We start from the raw sequence: 23,086 nt of genomic DNA, 5'->3' as shown, positions 1-23,086 counted from the left end.
AATTATAGTGAAACCTTGGGAAGATAGTCAAGAAATATTTTTAATTCTTTCTTTATATCCATAATAGATGCATCTTATGTGCTCGTGCTATTATTTTCTTAGAAATTTGAATTTGGATATATTGTGCTACAAATAATTCCATTAATCTTACAAGTATTATATTGTTAGTCTTCCTTGTTCCTTTTAGGTATCATTTATGTCATGAATGATTCTAAATGAGAGGAATTTATCTTTGGTAGGGTGCAAGTACATCATTCATATATTACATAATCCCTAAATGTAGTATATCACTACCCATATATCTCCTCTTTTGCAAGATAGTGTTCTAGATCGATGAGAGGGTCCACTATCAATGCAACTTGTGGTGGACCTAGAGGTCATGGCACAACCATCTACAACATGAATCCCCTAGTTCCTCTAGCCATATATCCTCCTCCCTGTGAATTTTTTCTCCTCCACCACCAATCCCTAAGCTTTGTGCCTTCTCTATCTATAGCTTTGTGCCTCCTCTGTCTATGGTGATCCCTCCCCTCTCCTCTAACCCTAGCATATCCTCTATGTGCCCCTCACACCCAAATTGTTGTTTCTCACAACAACCATCACTGTCGCTATGCTTTTTGTCCCCAATTAAGTGGATCATTAATAATTCTCTAGCTTCTTAGCATGTATGGATGAATGGTATCTAGCACATGAAAATCCCACTCTCAACTACAAATTAGACACCTCTCACTATAGCTCTTAAATATCATCAATATTTTCCTATGCTCTCCCTCCTCCCATAAGTTCTTGGGATTTCAATGTAGCCACTTCAACTAGAAGTCTATCCCTCCCCACTTGTAGCTCATCAGTATTAATTTGTAGCCATTCTAATTCACCCTATAATCTATCATACTTAGTACATAAGTTGTCTCTCTCTCTCCCTCTCTCTCTCTTTCTATACACAACTAATCTTTGTCTACTTCTCTATCTTGTAGGAGACAATTGGTAACACTGTGTATATGCTATAGCAAGGCCATACATGCCATTATCCCACTATCCTCCCCTTTGTTTAAAGAAACTACTATTCTAGATTCCCCCTTTGGTAACTATGTATCATGTGGTGCATATGGATATTGTCCTCTACCTACCTCCATCTACCAAGGACCTATGTCCTCCTATCTCTACTCATACCCCCTCTCATCTTGCCTACTACTAGACCATATTTCAACCTTGTCTTATTGCTAGCATTATATTCAAATGCCTTGCCACTACCTAAGGTGATTATTCCCTCCTAGCTACTTGATCCCTTTCATTAAATGAAATATGCCTGACTATTTCCTACATCAACGAACCCACCATGCCAATCCCATGTAATTAGCCCCATATCTCTCCATCCCACTAATAGCCCATCCCTCTATAGTGGCCTCCTAAATAAGGAATCCAATTCATGTATGATCCAATGGTATAAATTGGATTTGCTAGTGTATCCTAAGGCCATAAAAACTTCTTGATAACCCTACAAGGGAAGTACTACTCTACAATGTAGTCTAATCAACAAAACATGAAACCAAGAGTGATGGTGTATGGATGTTGTTTCCATTTCTCTACCCATAGTTATAATCCCATGCATGACCTCAATGGCACAACTTACTGATCATCTAATACAACACTCCACTAATCCATATTCTCTATATGATGATACATCAGAGGCTCCACTCAATTGTAAAGTAAATGTCAATTCACTAGCTAATCTTAGATACCCACCCACTTGAGCACTACAATGTGCTCCTAGGCCCATAGCTACAAGAGCAAGGAAAACCCTATGCTCCTCTCATGTGTGCCTCATCCATGATACACTATTTAATGAAAATAATGATATTATGCCACTGACATAAGAGCTCTTGAAGCAACTGGGACACCTGCATCCATGATTTATAATATATGGTAGGAATCAATGCCAAAGTAACTTTGGTCCCACCTATATATGTGGCAAGGTACCTAGACACTAACCCATACATATAGAAGTAAACTTTCCTCTATGGTGTCACATCTAGATACTGATCTAGGGTGAACTACCCTTACTAGAACTAAAAGCTCATCTTTGGTCCTATTAACTCTCGCATGAATTTCTAACCTTGTACGCCTCATGTCACCATGATATTTGTCCCCCATAAAAGTAGTCAAAAGGTCATGCATGCATCCTCTGGTATAACCATCATCTCCTCTTTGGAATGATGGAATGTGCTCATCTCTAAGTATACCTATAGGGAAAATCATATGCTCTTCCCCTATGTGCCTCATCCATGATACGCTATCTAATGAAAATTATGCTATTACTCCACTAACATAAGAGCTTCAAAAGCAACTAGGACACTTGCGTCCATGATCTATACTATGGTAGGAATCAACCTCCACAACTATGAGAGAGAGGAAAATCCTATGATCCTCCCATGTGTGTGTCATTCATGATTGTACACTATCTAATGAAAAATATGATATTATTCCACCAACATAAGAGCTCCTAAAGAATTTAGACACCTACATCCATGATTTGTACTATGGTAGGAATCAAGGCTAAAGTAACATTGGTCCCACCTATATATGTGGCAAGGTACCCTGACACCATCCCACACATATAGAAACAAAATCATTTGTATGGTATTGCATCTAGATACTGATCTAGGGTGAACTACCCCTACTTGAACTAAAAACCCATCTTTGGCCTACTAACTCTTGCATGAATTTCTAAACTTGTACACCTCCTATCACCATGACATTGGTCCCCCATAAAAGTAGTAAGAATATCCTGCATAAATCCTCTAGTATAAACATCATGTCTCCTCCATTGGGAGACGGAATATGGTCATCTCTGAGTACCACCACTAGTCTCTAACTTGTCATTGCCCAAATTTTTATACTTTTTGAGATGTCATGGGATGTTTTATTCTCCCTAACATCTTCTTGAGTGGGAATCAGCCAAATAAATCTCTCTCCTTTCTTTTTAAGACAAGGGAAACCTTTTTTCTTCAAAAAAAATTCTTGTTGTTGTCCATCTTTAAAATTATTTCAAAATAGTCTTGTCCCAACACTATATCAAATAATGGTAAGATGTAGACACATAAATATGATCATACAATTAAGTAATTTAATTTAGTCACCTCCTAAGTCATTATTAATTAAATATTAAATATTAAATTATTTTATATTATCCTCTATTTAATTAATTAACTATAATCTAATTAATAATCAATTGACAACCAATAGTAAAATTTATCAATTAAATCCTTATTCATCTATCAAATTAAATAATTACAAAAACTATTTAATCTAATTATAAATTTCCCCATCTATTTAATTAAATGATTTTTCAAACCTAAGCTAGCCACCCTTAGTAGTTTAGCCTAATCATACCCACGCACCAATAATTAGATTATTTAATTATATAATTGAATCTATTTAATTAATCACTCCACTTACATTTATTTAATAGATCCACTTACCAACCACATCACCCCCTTATCTAAGCCACATTAAACTTTTTCCTTAGTCAAATCACCCCCTTTATCTAAGACTAATCATTTTCCTAAATCACTTGCATAATTTTAGACTTTGTGAATAAACTTCAAGCCTAAATCTTCTCTTATGCCACATCCCATAGTCCCACCTATTTACTAAAATCTATCTCACACCTCTCTGACTTAACCATCACCCCCAAATCACTATCTCCTCACACTCATTCTCCTTGTGACAGTTTTTGTGAGGCTATGGATTTGAGAAAATATAACCCATGTGATCACATTTTCCTTCATCCTAGCCCTCCCTCACACTCTCTCTTGTTTTCATATTGGCCATCCATTTATCTTATCTTTGGCCTATAAATTGTGCCTTGCATCCTTTATAAATCATCCATAATCCAAAGTAAATTTATTATGCTATTTTTAGAGTCAAAAGCTACCAAAGTACCATTACCATACAAAACTTTCCACTCATCGGCCATTGATTGAATCCATCATTGAAGATTGAAGAAACATCATTGATCACACATCCATCTTGGAAAAATCATCTACATATTGGAATCATTCTAGAAGATGAGATTTTCATAATCTTGAATTTTTTTATATTCAATTTGTAGGTCTTCTCAAATGTGTTTTTATTGAATTATCTTGTTGGGTGTTTTAACTTTGGTTTCACATCTTTGCATTCTAATTTCATAGCATACATTATGACTTACGAGGTTTCTAAGTTATCTTAGTTAATCTTTGTGTTATGTTTTACCCTTCTCTGAGTCAAATATTATATATTTCTCTTACTTATATTAAAATATTTGTTAGAGCACTTTCAGATCCCCTATATTTTACAAACTTCTAGGATTAGGGTTGAGTCAATGTCATGTCATGTCTATGTCTAGATTTCCCTTAAGGAACTTCTCCTCTCATCTATCCCTTTGTGTGCACATAGGTGGGCATTCAAAAGAAATCTAATGCATTCATTCATATTAGGTTATTAAGAAAGGGAGGGTAAGTCCATACATTTCCTAGATGAGAGGGAAGTTGTTCTAAAACCCTAATGCTTTGATCAAATATTCATGGTGAAGATAGGATGCATTCAAAAATAAGATCGCACTTATATTCAGAACAAAGGGAAATAGGGAACATTGAGATAAGGTTAGAGGATATGATGCAGATCATGGAAACAATTTAGAAGGAAGAACATTCAAATCTAATGCAGAGGAAGCTCAAATATCCAACAATGGAAAACACCCTGCTAAGAGGTGGCAAGAATGAAGATGGAAATCAAATCAATACCACAAAATACATCAGAATCTCCACATCACTAGTTGAAAGGTCAATTTCCCTTAGAGATGGATCCCTAACTATTAGATGATGATTAGACCAAAGGTCACAACTTAATTCTGGCTTAAAGAAATTTAAGTTGTGATGGTGTGAAGGGTTAGCATGATAGTTAAGATCTAAGACTATCACATCTTCACAAAAAGTTAAAGTGACCCTTGATTTAAGGCAATAAAGCAGCAAAATTTCTTTATTGCATCATCACTACCAGTTAAGAGTAAACTGAGGTTAAGGTTACGAAGGAGCAAAAACATTTATTCATGGCTTTGTAGGGTTAAGAGATGAATTAACATTTCATTTTGCAAGGAAGCAACAAGTTGACACATATCCCTGCTAGCCCCTCTTTGGTTTCCAAGCGATGCCAAATGATGTATCTTCCTAGCCATCAGATCTTAAAAGATCAATGCCTGTCACTTTCTCACTTTATAAAGTTGTATGAGAAATAAGCAAAGCAAGAAAGAGAGCATTCGACACATGGAGATGGTGGGACCTAACTCAATCGTGAGTCGCAAAAAGGAATGTGTTAGAATAATTTATCCAGAAAGAATGCTTAGGTTGGTTGGATTTTCTTACTATTATAAAAGATCTTCATTTGATGGAAATCATTGATCAAAAGTAGATCAATACCTGTCACTTTATTTCTTTTCAAAGATGCATGAAGAATGACCAAAGTTAGAATGCAAGCATTGGACACGTGTCTTAGTGGAACCTGATTCATAAATAAATTGAGCACATGTCAGTAAAGTATCCCGAAGCCAAGAGATAATAGATATCACAATTTTGTAGGTTAAAAAGTGTTGAAGATTTTTTAGGTTGTGGGGAAATGATAAATGAGAAAATAGTTAAGTTAATACTTATCTCTCCATCATGCATGGTTAAGGTTAACCCAGAGTTAAGGTGTTGAAGAAGAAAAATTCTTTGATTGCAGCTTCCCAGGGCTAAATATTGAGTTAGAATCTTGAGCTACGAGGGTATGAAGAACAATCAAAATAGTTGAGTTAAGGGATAGCACAACATCGCAAGGTTTCATTTGTAGTCAAGGTCTTTTGTTGTGAAGCTGGGAAATGAAATAATAGTTATTCATTACATCATTGCATGGGTTAAAATTATTGTATGATGGAAAGTTGTGAAGAAGAAACAAAGATTAAGATGAAAGGATTGCCATGCTAAAATCATGATCATTGATAGGAGATCGATGGCAGAGATTCAAACTTGTTGTGACTATTAGGATATGAAATACAAGTTTTGGCACCAAGGTGACTGTTACAGATGTAGAAAAGAATATTAGTCATTTCAAGGAATATTATGGATGATCAAGAGCCTACAAAGGCTAGAGGAGATGTTATGTTTCTATGAGAATGTCTGAAGACCAAAACTAACCCATGGAGTGTTGTACACAAATGATTAGAAACCTCTGCAAATGGAAATTTCATCAATTCTACCTTATTTCCTTCTTCATTCATTGTGATATGTAATTGTAACTATAAAATAATGATATTTTAGGAAATTCATATGGTTTTCATTCTTTTGTAGCTAATGACTGTCAGTATGCAACATCGTCAAGAAGTTCTAAATTTGTAGGGTCACTTGTAACTGCTCGAGGACAAGGGGACTATATCATCTTAAAATGGAAGCCATTCCATGTTAAGAGAGTTTAGCCCTCTGACTAAGAGGTCTAGGGTCATGTCAAGCTCCTTGAATAGGTCTTTTCATGGATATGGTTTTTCCCCCCTAATCTACTTTTCTCTCCCTGTTTCTAGCCTCTTTGTAACAATTTTCTTTGTGAAACTAAAGACTTTGACTTTTTGGGTCAATGAAGACCTGAAGGTTCAAGGTCGACCTTCACCCTGACCTAGGTCAATGATGATCTTGACCCTGACCTAGGGAAAGGTCAACCTCATCCCTGCACAAGTACAATTTTCAAGTTCCAAGAGTTTTGGAATATTAGGCTTTAGAAAGTTTCATTTTCCTACTCCTAGGTTGGCTATTTTGGATTTCAAAATGGTAAACTCCTAAATTGAATTTAATCTAGGTCCATTTCTAGGGATTAAGGTTAATTTGGATTTAATTCTCCAATTTTTTCCTTCTCTAAAAGTTTGTGCCCTAGATCACTATATAAGGAAGCCTTCTTCTCTCATTTTGACATCCACTTACTATGAAGTTTTGACATCTATCTATCTACTTTTCAAGAGAAGATGAAACTAGAAGGATATAATATATTATATTGAATGATCCATTATCAAGCATTCAAGCATTCAAGATCCAATTCAAATATATTCATTGTTAGCTAATGAAGTATTGAATTTCTATGAAGCCCTCTTGTTGAATATTTCTCCATCCATATTCGTCCAAGCCTCTTCCTATAAAATTATCCATTAAAGATTTATGTTGAAGATCTAATGTCGTTTATTTGAGACATCCTACATTCATTTCTACATTCATTTGGAGTATCCATACTTATGGATTCAAGGATTTGAATCCTCCACAAGGATTTCAATATAAGAAAGGTGAATAGTTCCATTTAATTTGTTTATACGTATTGAAATTTCAATTACATTTAAAGGTTGATTCCAAACTAGTTTTTGACCAAGGAAAACCCCCCATCCAAAAAAAAAATCTTGTAGGTACAGGTACAAGATAGGAAAGTGGAGTGCAGATTTGGACACCTTTTTCACCGAACTTCTAGGATCTACAAACAAAATTTTCGTTGGAGCAGTGTAGGTCAATGTCAACTTTTTGGGGTAAGATTGTGCCCTGCTATCTAGTTCAAGGTTGACCTACCCTTAGAAGGACAAAAATTTTTTGGGTTTTCTTCGCCTCGAAATTTCTAGTCTGGAGTAGGTTGCATAATTTCTTGAAAATATGCATAGACATCAGAAATCCACATTTTCAAGATTTTACCTACTTTGAGATTTGTATTTATCTTTTATTCATTCAAGGTTTTAGGTACTTAGTTTCTATAGTAGATTATTGGATTTCCTCCTTTCTTCATATTCTTAATTGTTTGATTCATTTGTGCATTAATCACTTCCTTGTGGTTAATCAATTTAGATCATTCCTTTTGGGAATTTGGGATAAGGATAGATCCTATATTCCCACTCATATCATATTTTCACCACATATTTTATTCTATTCAGGGACCTATATATGTGATTTTACAAGTTAATTGAAAGAATCGAGAATTTTGTCCAACTTTCCCCCTGCATTTCCAGATGTTGAGTGAGAACTGTTCGAGAGTTAGATGGAATGAAGAGTTTGTATGATTTTTCTACTTAGGTAATGTGACTTTATAATTCCATTTAATACTAGCATACCTAGGTTCCTTTCATTGTATCCTTCAGCTGAGCTAACCTTGTATCTTAGAATAGTTTATATGGGATTGTAGGAAAAATGCATTTGGAGTTGTTAATTCCTTGCTAGATTTCATTTTGGTAAAGGTTTATCAGTTAAGATGGATTCACTTTCATCTTTCATGTGCATCTCTTCTCTCTCCCTAGATTACATTTCAGTAGGACTAATCTACCTTTAGATTGGAGTAGGAGTAGTATTAGAAAGATTTTAAGGTAGCCTATGATATCCATTCCACTAGGTGTTATAGGTTGCCCAAATCTATTTCTACATAGGATGTTTGTAGTTATGAGCATCCTAGGTTTCCTCTATTTCTCTTAGGTGGTTAAGAGCATCCCCCCCTTTTATCTACTAAAAACACAATTCACTGCATAACTTTGTAGATGGAAGTTATACCCTTAAAATTCAGGGCTTAGTGACATAGTAGGTGCACTAATCCAATATGTTGTAGGAAAATGGTTTCCTCATATTTTGGGCATTTAGAGTCAAGGTAAAGTCAAGTTAGCAAGAGGGACAAAATATTTACCAACAATATTATAGGCTTCTTTCCTTTTTTTCAAGTTCACTAAAATGTATAGGATGGGAAAATAAGGATAAAGTGAATAGGTGGACAAATCACCTTGATTTTTTACAATTACACATTTAGAAGGATGATGCCCCATATAGGTTCAATAGGAGACTTAAGCACTAAATTAGGAAAACATTCCTTCACTAAAATAACATGACTAGATAAATATAAAATTAATTTAATTAAAGTGTTTGATATACTTATTAGAAAAAGGTGCAAAAAAATGTAAATAATAGACAAAAACACACTAATATGGAGAAAAAATTGTTACAAATCTAAAAATTAGAGTAGATGACTCATGTATGGAAAATATCTAAGTAGAAAGTGGAAATAATAGGCCAAAACTTATCCTATACTAGGTGTAGACTGCTAATAAAACCTTGCACTAGGTGATTTTGAGAAGTTTCAATTGAATCTAAATTTTCATATCCCAATTTGGTGGCTCCATAACTTAAACTTTACATATAAAAAAGGGTAAAAAGTTGGTAAAAGTGACTTCTTTTCTCAAATGCATATTGAGGAATAAGCCTTGAGAAAAGAAAGATAAATGATAAAGGAATATATGTAAAATGGAATTTTTTATAATTGCCTTACATAAAGCCTCATAAATAGATGTAGAAATCACTTATATTTTTTAAGGTTCTTGAATGTACTTGGAATCTAATTACTTGACAAAAAAAAATAATATACAATTTATGAAGTCATCAGATATACATAGATCCATTATTACCCCTTCTAATTTTTGAATGTTGATATACATTTAAAATCCACTTGAAAAAAAGAGAAGAGGAGAAGGGATGAAAGATGAACCTTCTTTCTTAGATTAATAATTCCTCTACTTGGTTATTATTTCAAAGAAGTATTCCTTTTATGTGATATATCTTAACAAATATAGAAGCTAGAAGATCTTAAACATGGATGTGTTCCTTTGAATCTTGAATCCTAATGTTCAATCATTCATGAAATCTTGATATATTTATGGATGTGATATTTTACTTGATAATATATCATTAAATGAGGAAAGAAAAGGTCATTTTATACTTTTCCCCCTCATTTTAGGATTTAAATTTGATCAAAGTTGATCTTGCTAATACCTTGGCATCATCCTATGGGTAAATTTTGGGCCCCAAATACCTAGGATAGATATCTAATGGTGGTGTGGGGTGGGGGGGGTGCAGGGGGGTGGTGGGCGGAGAGAGAGAGAGAATAGATTTATACAATTAAGCATAACAAATAGTATAGAATTGAAATCCTCAAAATATGGTGGCTAAAAACATATATTTTATAGTCCTTAAAGATGGATTTTACAATCACCTACTAAAAACAATTTTTACCATTTGGGTATTGTAATAAATTACATATTTGAAAAGTGGATAATGAATTCAATAGTTTCTATTATTAAATCTTTCATAGATTCAATCTTTGAATTCCTTAAATTATTAGTTCAATTATTAGATCATTTTAGAGATAAAAAATTAAAAGTAGCAAAAAATATTTCTACCTTTTTCATAAAAAGTGATATTCATCTTCTTGTAGGTACCCATGATGCAATATAGGAGGCTAAATAAAGAAAACTAAGAATTTTTTAAACATGTATAGACCAAAACTAGTAAGAAACATATAATGACTTGAAATGAAAATTAAATAATTGAACCAAAATGCAATCTAAATCTAAAGTAGATCTATGAGGAACAAAATGTCACTAACATTGTGTTCTTTGTGTTTTTGCTAATAATTTTGGCAATCACTATTATAGGTTATGGACATTGTGGTTTGATTTTTAGATCCATTTCACATATATCTTCACACAAAAAAAGAAAGGAAGAATTTTGGATAGAGTGGTATGCCTTGGGTGAACATATTTCTAAAAACAATCTTGAAATGCAATGAAAGAAATAAAAGTGTAATTTCACATAAAAAGATACTAGATCTAAAAATAAAAGAATGTATCATTAATTGATAATAAAAATGCTCTGGTTAAATATTTTTATGCAATAGATTTGAATTAGCACAAGAAACCCAAAACAATACCATAGAAGATAAAACATTATGTGATTAATGCTTTTATTTTCCATAATTCTTGAATGAGAAGAACTAATAAGAGTTTGATGAATGTAGATATATCGCCTTCCTTGATAGACCTTTCTTCCTAGTAGTTTTTAATTCTAGTTACAAACCCCTCTCTTAAAATATATGTGATCTTTTTTGGTCTTGGTAGTTTAACAACTTTTGATATCCCTCATTTCCACTTAGTTAGAAATTATACACAGAGTTGGATAACTATATTCTCATTTAACAAATTGAAATGTATATTTTTAATGACTTATATTGTGACACCACTCTAATTTTGAACCCTCATACTTGTTTATATCACAATCTGTAAAGATTTTACTCACATACTAATTGTAAACTATACAGGCAAATGGATTGTAAAGACATTGATCTTCTTGTCTAATTTTTAACAATCATAAACCCTTAAGTAGATAAAGAATGATGGAAAATCTCTCATACAATAAAAAAAAATAGGATTGATCCCTCATAAATACAACACAACTAAGATTAGGCTTAAATGTCTTACCACTTTCCTAATTGCTACTATGGTACAAGATACGAAACATGAGATTCACCTTGATGTGCGCTTAGTAATCATCTTCAAATGCATGATATGTTTTTTTTTTTCCATAATGCATGTTCTTTTATGCATTCCTTTTGAAGTCTAATTTCCAATCTCACTCTCATCTTTCTTAGCCACAAAATATGTTCTATTTATAATGAACAAGACAAGCAAATTAAATAAGATTGAAATAAAATCAAAGTTTCAACAATAATGTTATCTAATTATTTTCTTACATAACCCAAATAATAGAATGTAATAATCACCTATATCAAATTGAAATTTTCAGCTAATAAAATTGCAACTAATATTATATATACATATACATATACATACACACGTCTTAAAAAATTACATCTATACTTTAATTAATGCACATATAAAGCACAGATATATAACATCTATTTATTAAAAAGTATAAATAATATAATCAACATAACCCCTTTTGTATAACTCTATGGCGTGCAGTTCAAATGGATATATGAACATATGAACTTTACAAGAGCACTAACCTACGATTCCAATAGTTTGTGAAAGGTCAAATAATATGTTCCCCACCCTTCTTTCGACAGCTAGCGAAGTATCCCGTATTAATGAAAACAAATAAAGATAGGGAATAACTTCACGTGGAAAAACTCTAAAATAAATAAAAAAATAAAGCATTTTGGTTGCCTTCTCCCTTCTAATTATTCTCTTGATGCAATCTAAAATAAAGCACTCAATGCTTCTTCCATCTGAACATCATCTTATCTCGCTGGCATTTACCATGGCTTCCTTTTGGTCCTTTTGGTCCTCTTGTTCTCCCTGCTGTTGCCCATACAAGCCTTTGCCGCCATCAACACCGCCTGATCATCCGCCATCACCACCTGCTCAGTTGCCGCCATCTCAGCAGCCATCGCCACCTGTTCAAGTAGCGCCGTCAACTCAGACGTCGCCTGTTATTCAGTCGCCGTCATCTCAGATGCCGCTGACCAAGGAAGAAATCTGTTTCAACCTTTTTCAAACCATCGACAATGCCAGTGACATTGACCGTTTGATATATCTCATCGACGAGTTTCTAAACATGGTTCGTATGGCAGGCAGTTTCAGTCGCAAGTCTATGAATTGCTAATTTCTTCTTTTCATTTTGCTCAATGTTGTTCTTCTTAATGTAAGTGCAGCCGAATCAAGAAAAGACGTTAGAGAGAAGCACCAGTTTAGAAACTCTTTCTGATACACTTCTAGATAGAGCAAAATCAGTATGGGCTTCCTTTATCCGAAGAGGGTCTGATTTCCTTGAATTTATGAACACATATATCAAGCCTAAGAAGGTAACTGATAATTTTAATATTACTGTGACTTAAAATTAGTGAATAGTATGTTGAAATTAGTGATGACGAGTTGAATTAATACTGGTAGTATTTACAGGGAGGCGAAGGAAACAGAGAAGTTTTAGCACAAATATTGAAAAGTGTGGAGAAGACGCACCGGATGGTTGGAGGATTATCTATTGTAGTTTTCTTACTAGACCAGATTGATCAGATCTCTAGTGAAAACCAGAGTGAATGCATAGAACTCGTAAGACAAATGGCTAAGCTTGCTGGGCATATAAGAAAGTTGAAGTACGATATGCCACAAGAAGAAAATATGTTGAATGACGCTTTTCTATTGATTGTTGAAGGATCCATGCTGTGCGCTTCTCAATTAAAGTCTAAAACACTCTTCCCGTATGATGTCTACAACTGTTAATTGTTTTAATTTAATGTAAACTCTTTACCGTTTTCATGACTTATTTGTGGCTGCCGTAATTAAAATTACCTGATTGCAGGTGTCTGAAGGGTTCTGTAAACTACCAAAGCTTGGGCACTCTACAGATGAAAATAAATCAACTGTATCATGATCTTACATTCCGAGCAATAACAGAGATACAACATCAGCAGCCTCTTGCCTTCTCTCCATGGAATCTTATTTATCCGTCTCATGCGGGTAAATAAATATCAACCTTCCAAAAGTTTCAACTATATTGCCACGTTCTTCTATTAAAAAGAAATTCAAAATATTTACATGCGATTTTGTTAAACTAATAATTCCCTCTGGCCTGACCGGCAGTTGGCATAGATGAGCAGAAGAAACGAATAAAGAAATTGCTGGATATGGAACCAGAAAACAGGTCCGCGGTGGCCATAGTTATTTATGGATTTGGGGGCATAGGGAAAACCACCCTCGCCACCGCTGTTATTGCTGACTTAGATCTCAAAGATTACAACTATTCGAGAGTTCAAATGCAAGAAGACCGCTCAAGTAACGACATAAAATGTATACAGCAGCAAATATTGAAAGATGCTTTCCCAGCATATACATATGACAGGAATGTAACATTGAGAAATATTGCAGAGGGTCGGGATCATCTCAGCACTGCTTGCCAGAACCCAGGAAACAAGCCAGTATTTCTGTTTATTGACAACGCTCTTCGAGCAGAAGATTTGCAAGAGCTTTTCCCAAAACGCTTGACAGGACTTCCAAGCCGCAGCAAAATAGTTGTCACAACTCGAAATCTGGGTGTGACGGATCTTCTCAAAGACGCCGACCTCGTACGTCGTGAATATATTGTGGATACGCTACCCGATCAAGAGGCGATCAAAATTTTGCTGAAAGACGATCTTTCTAATACAGTTGACAGGGACACAGACAGCATCAAAGAAACCCTGCAGATTTGCGCTGGGATTCCGTTAGTCCTAGAAATTGTAGGCACTCGGCTTAGCAAGCAGAACTTCATTGTAGAGAGATGTACGCAAATAATTGAAGCTTTGAAGACTGGAAGGGATGTCGTTGAAGAAAATCTGAGCAAACGTCTTTTTAATTTTATGTATAATGAGTTGGAAGTGTCTACACAAGAAGCATTTTTGGATATTTGCTGCTTCTTTGCTAGCTGGAATCGCCACGATGTGGAGTGCATTGTTGGAGCCGAAGAGGTAACACATCTGGAAGAGGCGGCTTTGTTGAAGATGTCCGACAAGGGCAACGTCATTGTTCTCGATATCTTCAGAGCAAAAGGGCAGAGTATGTCTGAATCCACTAGAATAACAGATATGCAATCCTGGATCGATGTTATACGCGAGAATCAGGTATGTCTTTGCATTTGTGTAACAGTAAAGGATAGAAATGTAATTTGTAGTTGAACAAATATATTAAACAAATTATATCATGTGTTTTAGCAGAGGCTCGATCAAATTAGAGGCGTTTGGCTTAGCAGAGAAGAGTCTGAAGCTGCGTATGAGCTTGATGAGAATCACATTCTCTCAATGAAAAAGTCATTGAGAGTTCTGGCTTTGGGGAAAAAGATTAACGTGTCACGATCAGGCCGAAAGACACCAATATTAAAAGAACTGAGATTCCTCCAACTAGATGGAGACAACTCTGGTTTATTGCCAGTGGATTTGGAGTCTCTTGAACGGTTGGTCGTGTTCCATGGCCCTGTATTTAAGGATGGCGTGACTTTGTATCGGGCAAGTTTTTCCAAAAATCATTTCATTTTTAATGTACAACTGTTTTTTTTTTTTTTGTCAGATTTAGATACAATGTCTTTATAATGGAATGACAGTATGGATGCAGTTACCCAGCAGGATACGGGTATTGAAAGCCACTTCCCAATCTGAGGAGTCTGCAAATTTGCAAGAGTCCATGCCTGCCAACATCATCCAAAATTCTTCCTTGGAGGAATTGGATTTAAAAGAAATGAGAACTCTTCAGAGATTCCCCGAGAGGCTTGATCACTTAACTGTCCTCAAGGTTTTGATATTGGATGAATGGGACGAGATGAATGAGCTGCCTGAGCAGGTATGTGGACTGCTTTCATTATGTAAATTGAGCATCGCTGCTGCCAATTCTTTGAAGAATATGCCAGAATCATTTGGGAATTTAAATTGTTTGGAGGAATTGATTTTAACAAGCTGCAAGAAACTGGAAGAATTGCCCACAACTTTCGGAAACCTTAGTTCTCTAAAGCATTTGAATCTAGCAGAATGTGTTAACTTAAAAGAACTTCCTGCAAACTTTGGGGAATTAAGGTCCTTGGAGGTTTTAAGCTTAGAAAGATGCTGGAAATTGGAAGCCTTGCCTTGTAGTTTTGGCCAACTGCATGGATTAAAGAAGTTGATCATGCAGTCATATGTTTTGGAAGAATTGCCTTCCAGCTTTGGGAAGCTCGGCTCTTTAGCAGAGCTCCAGTGCAATTGTGTGGAACTAGAGGAATTACCTGTTAGCTTTGGGCAGCTTCATTCCTTAACACATTTAGATTTAAGTGGTTGCATGAAATTGAAATCGTTGCCCTCCAGCATAGGAGAACTTAGCTTACTAGTATATTTCAACTTATCCTCTTGCTCTGACCTACAAGAATTGCCTTCGAACTTTGATGGGCTAGTCTGTTTAACACAGCTTGATTTAAGGCTCTGTAACAGTTTGACAGATTGCCATGGACTTTCTTTTCCAAGACAAGTAAAAGAGGGATTAACAGTTTGGCTTCCAGATCAGCTGAAGGACAAAGAATCCTCTTCTTCTAATGAGAGCAATGAATAGTTCAAGCGCTAATATTCTCTTACCCTTGTTTGGATAGGGAAAGTATGTACTTGATGTCAGTGTTTGAGAGGATGTCAGTGTGTCCTTTAATAATAATAACAGGAGATCGAGTCATCTTTGTACTGGAGGCTTCAATCGGTTATGTCTTCATCGTCTCTGTAGTTCGGAGGGTACTTTATATGATATAAGCCTCTTTTTACTAATACAGGAAGTTCTGTGTTGAATAAAAAAATTAATTTACTGAAACTCTTTTATTGGCCATTAGCATATTAAATGTTTAATGATAATATATTTCAAATGGATGTGTAATATACTTGTGAGGACTGTAATTTCGATAAGAAATGTTACATTTAAGGAAGTAGGTTTATTCAAGAGTCGAATCTATATATTGATAAGCCAATAATTTCTATTTTAATTCTAAGAAAACATACAATATTTGAGTACTTGTTGAAGGAAATATGCAATACACAGTTGCATAAACAAAGGAGGGTGGCTGACAAAAATAGCCAACCATCATTATAATAATAACATGAGATATCGAAATTGACAACAATTTTGACAAACATGTCAAAACAATAGCTGACGAACTCTGAAGAATTTTTGACCAACTTGTTGAATACACCAATACTGTAAGGAAAAAGACCAAATAAGATATTGTGGATCACATTTAACAAAAGACCAATACACAAGTCATCAACTAGTCAAACATACGAATGAATACATCTTACAATAGACCAATTGATTAATTTCATTGAATTGTAATGTACAAAATGAGAAAACATGCTTGACAAGAACTCCATACATTTGTTCCACACATGCAACATTGGGGTTGAAAATATTGTGGCAGTGTGTTTTCACCCTAGCATGACGAGTTATAATTCACTAAAATCTTTGTTGACATGAAAGATGCCCAACCCAACTAAGGGAAGCTTCACAATGTGGGACTAATAGATGTAGTTGAATTTGTGCAATCTAACATATCTACTTTCAAACATAAGTGAAATGATACCATTTTATAAAAATATGACTTCCATCTCAAACATATGGAACATAGTTGTAAGGACAATAACAAGAAGAAAACATAATACAATCATGCTTTTCTTAATGAAGTTAATGATTCTCAATAAATGCAATATATACAATGAATTTTTTTATATATGTCTTTATATTTGTCTACAAGTACATAATATGATTGAAAAATGATCAAACACCTCTCTAGTAAACTCGTTGTTATAAACCTAATAAATCTCATTTTCATAAAGCAATAAGAAACTCTTTCCTATTTCTATAAACATGCAAAATTATAATGGTTGGCATGGGCGATGTACGTTTTACCTCATAGTTCTAAGGATCAACTATAATGACCATTGAATTGGGTTGCCATTATCCCAACCATTATATAAATTTTGTAAGGTTTAGAAGAATATCTACACTAGGTCAAAATGCAAAATCAACGTAATCATGATCCCCATGTTTCAGAGGTTTTCCAATGTTTACCTACCCTTAATGTTTAAGAGGAAAAAAAACTCCCATGCTGATAAATTGTAGTTAACATCCCTTCCAAATAAATTTGTACTCATAAGGGTTGGAAATAAGAAGCATGTTTGTATATTTTTTACTTTACTGTTCTTAATAAACACATGTTGAAAATTACTAATATATAGTTCTATTGATATTGCTAACATATTATTACATGCAAATAACTTATAGAATTCATTAACATTCTATGATAATATTTAGTGGAAATTATAATATATATGTCAAGTCTTAGGTCTTTATTATACTTCACCATAATGTACCTATCAATTATATAATGCTTTAATCACCAAATGGCATCAAATTTTCAAGATAAGAAATTTAGTTTTCCTTCTTAGTATTTACATAAGATATCAATAACTCAATTACATCATCAAATTTTAGTATTTCTTGTTCATTAGATTCTTATATAGATAGATAGATATAGATTACTATCTTGAATGGTAGGTTTGTAAATTTTATTATTTATTTTTTTCTAGCTCTTCTTTAATTTTATTATAAATTATGTTTAATTTCTCATCCTTTAGATCCTATCAATGTCTCATTAGTTTTTTGTTTGTAGGTAGAAATTATAAGCTTATAATCCAACAAAATAAAATGGTAGAAACATTCTAGTCTAGGTTCCATTGTTCACTATAAACAATATTAATATTGGACCATAAATATTAAAAATTAATAATATTTCAAGATTTTTGGGAATTAGTAGAATCTTGATATTCTTTGGAATTGGTAGAGTTGAGATACAATGAGCATGTATTTCAAATTGTTTTGAGTTGTTTATCATTAAATCATCAAAATAATTTAAAGAAGATAAAAATTATAAAAATGGAGCTCTCATTACCACCCAATATTTATTGGACATTTTAGTATTAATCCCTCCCTTTAGGCATGGAACTATAGTTTTCATGTGAGTTTTCACTATTAGTTCTTTTCTTGTTAAGTCAATGGTTTCTATGCTAATTCTATGAAAATAACATTTGATTAACTTGTTGAACAAAATATGAAATACACAAGTGCATACACAAAGGAGGGTTGCAAACCAAAATAGTCAAAAGACCATTAGTATAATAACATCAACTATCAAAATTGACAAGAATTTTGACAAACCTATTGAAACAATAACTAACAAATTGTGAAGAATTTCTCACCAACTTGTTGAATACAAAAATAATATAAGGAAAAAGACTAAATAAGATATTTTGGATCACATTTGACAAAGGAAAAATACACAAGTCATCAACGAGTCTAACATATGAATAAATATATCTTTACAATAGACCAGTTGATTAATTCCAATGAATTATAATATACCAAATTAGAAAACATGCTTGACAAGAGCTTGATATATTTGCTTCACATTTGCAACATTGGGGTTGAGAATATTGTTGTGGTATGTTTTCTTCCTAGTAGAAGAAGTTGCACTTCACTAGAATATGTCTTGACATTAAAGATGTCCAACCCAACTAAAGAAAGCCTAACAATGTTAAACTAATAGATGTAGTCATATTTGTACAATCTGATTTATCTACTTTCAAAAATAAATGAAATGATATCATTTCATAGAAGAAAAGATTTATAAGGGAGATATATTAACTTTCTATTACCACTTCCAACTACTTAATCATTATTATTATCATGATAAAATTTGTTTCCCTTTCTTGAATATTAATGGAATTAGAAGCTTCAATTGTGGATGTGAGGAAATGTATGGCTTGGGGAAAAATTTATAAAATCCTTCACTCACAATTGAGTTTTAGATTGTATAAATTCTACAAAGCTATGCGTCCTCCTAGGAAATTTATTCTTATCCAACCCCTTGTACCTAACACTACCTGTGTGTTTGTTTATAATTTCATATCTAGTTCACTTGTTGTTTCTCAAGCTTCCCCTCTATCTAGTAGTAGGAAATCTAAGGGACCTGATATGGTGTCTTTCTCAAAATTTAACCCTGATCTGGAGGTGTATCTTGGAAATATTAGTACTAAGTTAGTGGAGGGTAAAAGGAGATCCCACCACTTTCTTAATAACCCTGGCAAGAACAAATAGATGGAAGCACAACAAAGTGTTAAGGAGGTTGACTTGGAGTCTAATTTGAATGATAGAGAGGAGAAATAGAAATACCTCTTCCATAAACAAAAGGCCAAACAAACCATTACATTGAGGAGCATGCTAATGATTGAGCTCAGTCCCCTACTAAAACTAAAGAAGCCTCTTAGGAATCATCTCATGTCTCTATTACTTTTAACATGGGTACTACATATGGAATTGACTGTCAAGAAAGAAACTATAGACATCCCTTTTATTTTTACCTCCCCTTTTAGGGAACAAAAGTAAGAAGCCCCTATTAGTGCTAACCTCTTTCATGTGTCCCCTATTCATTATTTGTCTACCCCCCCTCATAATACTCCCCCCACCATTATCAGGTTGTCCCCTCACTCTACCTTCCTATCCAAGATCCCCACTCTCACCATAGTCTAGCTAGTCTATGTAGATATACTTTCTTGCATGTGCAAGCCAACCAAAAAAAGTTTTGGATCAAGCTAGAGAAGATGAAAGGATAGATTGATCAAGCTTCAGTCTCATTGCATGACCTTGGCTGATTTTTGAGTTCAGGCCATGCATGTTGCTGCAACATTCCCCAACTCCTTAGATAAGACAAGGGGAGGGGGGGAACAAAAAGAGGAGGAGGATGTAGGAAAATTATATCAATTATTAGTTGATGATTAGATGGATGTGTTGTTGTCTAAGCCCAACTAGGAGGGAAAAGAAGATTGAGGACTTTTCCTCTATCTGGGCTTTATTTTTGTTATGTTATTTTTCTTTTCTTAAAACTCTCAAGCTCTAAATTGCTGGATTTAGAACAATTTTAATATGGTTTTAATGGATGATATTATGAACTTCCCTGATACTATAATTAGTCTAGTTGTTAGTATAGTGTGAATGGTTTTATATTTTTCTATGTATAGGACTTGGTTTAGTAGTAGGTTATTGGTTCACTTCTATGGTTTTAATATTAATTATGAGTATATCCTCTAGTGACTATGGTTGTGTGAGATTTGATTCTACATTTAGTAAATCTATCACTAAGTCTTGCCTATTTTTTAATATCAAAATAAAAAATGATTCCTTCATCAAACAATAAATATCTCAAGAGGAACTACATCATGAATTTGTCACATAAAACATAAGGTGCACACAAGATTCTTCTCAAAGACACAAAATAAACATTTTTTCTATTTTATCTTTATACTATTTCATAGAATCTAATTCCATCGCAAACATATGGAACATTGATGTTGGGACATTAAAAAGAGGAGAACAAAATACAATCATTCTTTTCTTAATGAAGTTAAGGATTCTTAATAAATGCAATGTATACAAAGAAAAGCTCTAGATTTATCTACTTGTTCATGATATGGTTGAGAAAGCATCAACCATCTCTTTAACAAACTCATTTATGTAAACCTGATACATCTCATTTTTATAAGGTAACAAGACCCCTTTTCAATTTATATAAATATGAAATATTACAATGCTCAATATGAGTGATGTATGTTTTTCCATCACACTTCTGAGGAACAATTGTAATGTCCATTGAATACAACTTACACTTTTTCAGACCATTATACCAATTCTTGAAGAATAAGAAGAATAGAAGAATATCTACACTAGGTAAAAATGTAATTAGTGATGATACTCGTGTTCCAGAGGTTTTCTAATGTCTACCCACCTTAGTATCTAAGAGAAATATTTTTCTAGTGCTCATGAAATTACAACTAATATTTCATCCAAATAACTTTCTAACCCTAAGGGTTCAAAACAAGAAGCATGTTTTTCTATTTTTACATGTCTATTCTTAATAAGCACATCCTTAAAATTATTGATAATAGTCCTCTTGATATTTCCACTAAAATTAGTATGCATCAATAACCTATTAAGTTCATTAACATCCTATGTTAGTATTCACTCAGAATTAGTATCAATGTCAATTCTTAGATCCTTACTATACTTCACTCTAACCTACCTATCAATATTACTTAGGAGAGACCTCTTGCAACTCATCCATGGTTTATTTTCCCTTATTTTTACTATTCCTAGGACTAGAAGGGAGATCCCTATTTTGTAGAATGCTAGGAGATAAATGGTTTAGGGAATTTTTCCTTATTTGAAAAAATATATAACCACCATTAACCCTTTGTGTAGAATAGCCTTGTTGGCCTTCTCTCTATGAGCCTTAATAGTCTGAGTTAGTGAACATAAAAAGGAGAATGGAAAAACACCCACCTTTTGTGCCTAAAAGTATTTAAAAATACAAAATGGTAAGAGTAGGCCCTATCATGGCACCCATCCAACATAATGTACTCCATCACAACCACAAGAAATTTTTTCCAAAGACATTTTATAGAATCAACTACAAAACTTGCAATATCCTTAGTAGTTTTACCATTATCTTTCTTAGATAAAAATGAAAATGATAATTTAGAAACCTTATTGGCATGGAAGAAGTACATAACTTAAGGGTTAAGACTTGTTATGTTAGTAATGATATTGAACATCAATTGTAGATGTCTCTTTGCCAACATTAAAGACTCATTGTCCCAACTCCTAATAAATTGTGGTGTAACCTCTAGCTTTTACTATTTCATCCTCTTCATATAAGGGACTAGTCCACCACTCTCTAGATTTTTCTTAGACATCCTTCTCATTTTTCTATTTATTGTAGTTACAAGGTTCTCTTCTTTTCAAATTACCGGTCATGGAGACAACTATAGACAAAATGAACTTTGACTTCACTTTGAAACCTATCTCCTCAAAATAGGTAAATACTTTGAAGAGGAAAAATAAGTGATCAAATACCCATAAAGTATGGCAATCTTTCAACTTCTTGGAGTTATCATCCTCCTAAGTAAATTAATTATAATGTTTTTTTCCCGATATTTCCTCTTCATAATTTCTAAGATATGATAAATCAAAACTCTTTCTATGAGTCTTGGACCATAATCAACAATAGATTTAATTTTTATTAAGACACGCTCAATCATTCAAAATTATGATTGTACATAAAAATTGACAACCACATTAGGTAACATGTCAACAACTTAATTAGCTTCCCTTTACAAATGAGAAATATACACTTTCTTTAACTTATTAATAATGGTTTTTCCTCTTTAATAATATTTTCAATGATTCAAGATGGATAAGTATTATTAGCTAGGTAGTATATTATATTATGTGAATCCCCCTCTATCTATATACTTCTAGAATGATACTTTTTTGCATGTTTGAGGCCCCTAAAGGAAGCTATGGCCTCTACCAAATTAAAATTCAATTTTATCTAGTCCTATAGACGATAGTTCCACTTAGAAATTTCCCTTTTGGTTTTAATGATGGCTCTTTTTGTCATCCAAAAGCTAGCAAATGCATGAGCCTCAAAATCAATAAAAATAGTGCATTTAATTTGGTTTTTTTTAATCATATTTTTCTAAATTCTTTCAACTGGGAGGGAGATAGAGAAGAGTCCCTACAAACCCTATTATTTCTCTCCTTCCATAAACTCCATAAAACATGAGGGGCCACCATAATAAATAGATTCCTTTCCATACATGCATGACCTAATTTCCACATTAGTTGTAACTC

General features: G+C 33.5%; 1 protein-coding gene across 1 annotated transcript; it reads left to right on the top strand.

The window, feature by feature from the left end:
- Positions 1 to 12,123: 12,123 nt before the first annotated feature.
- Positions 12,124 to 16,116, top strand: LOC149543929 (uncharacterized). The gene is made up of 7 exons (XM_089796353.1): positions 12,124 to 12,425; positions 12,520 to 12,669; positions 12,767 to 13,065; positions 13,167 to 13,324; positions 13,448 to 14,463; positions 14,557 to 14,844; positions 14,951 to 16,116. The coding sequence occupies exons 1-7, from the start codon at positions 12,126 to 12,128 to the stop codon at positions 15,911 to 15,913; spliced, it is 3,174 nt and encodes a 1,057-aa protein (XP_089652479.1). The 5' UTR covers positions 12,124 to 12,125; the 3' UTR covers positions 15,914 to 16,116.
- Positions 16,117 to 23,086: the final 6,970 nt, after the last annotated feature.

The sequence above is a fragment of the Cupressus sempervirens genome, chromosome 8, assembly GCF_028749045.1.
Source record: "Cupressus sempervirens isolate cs-2001-9-10 chromosome 8, ASM2874904v1, whole genome shotgun sequence".
NCBI classification, from domain to species: domain Eukaryota; kingdom Viridiplantae; phylum Streptophyta; class Pinopsida; order Cupressales; family Cupressaceae; genus Cupressus; species Cupressus sempervirens.
This window is presented reverse-complemented; position numbering and strand designations above follow the sequence as displayed.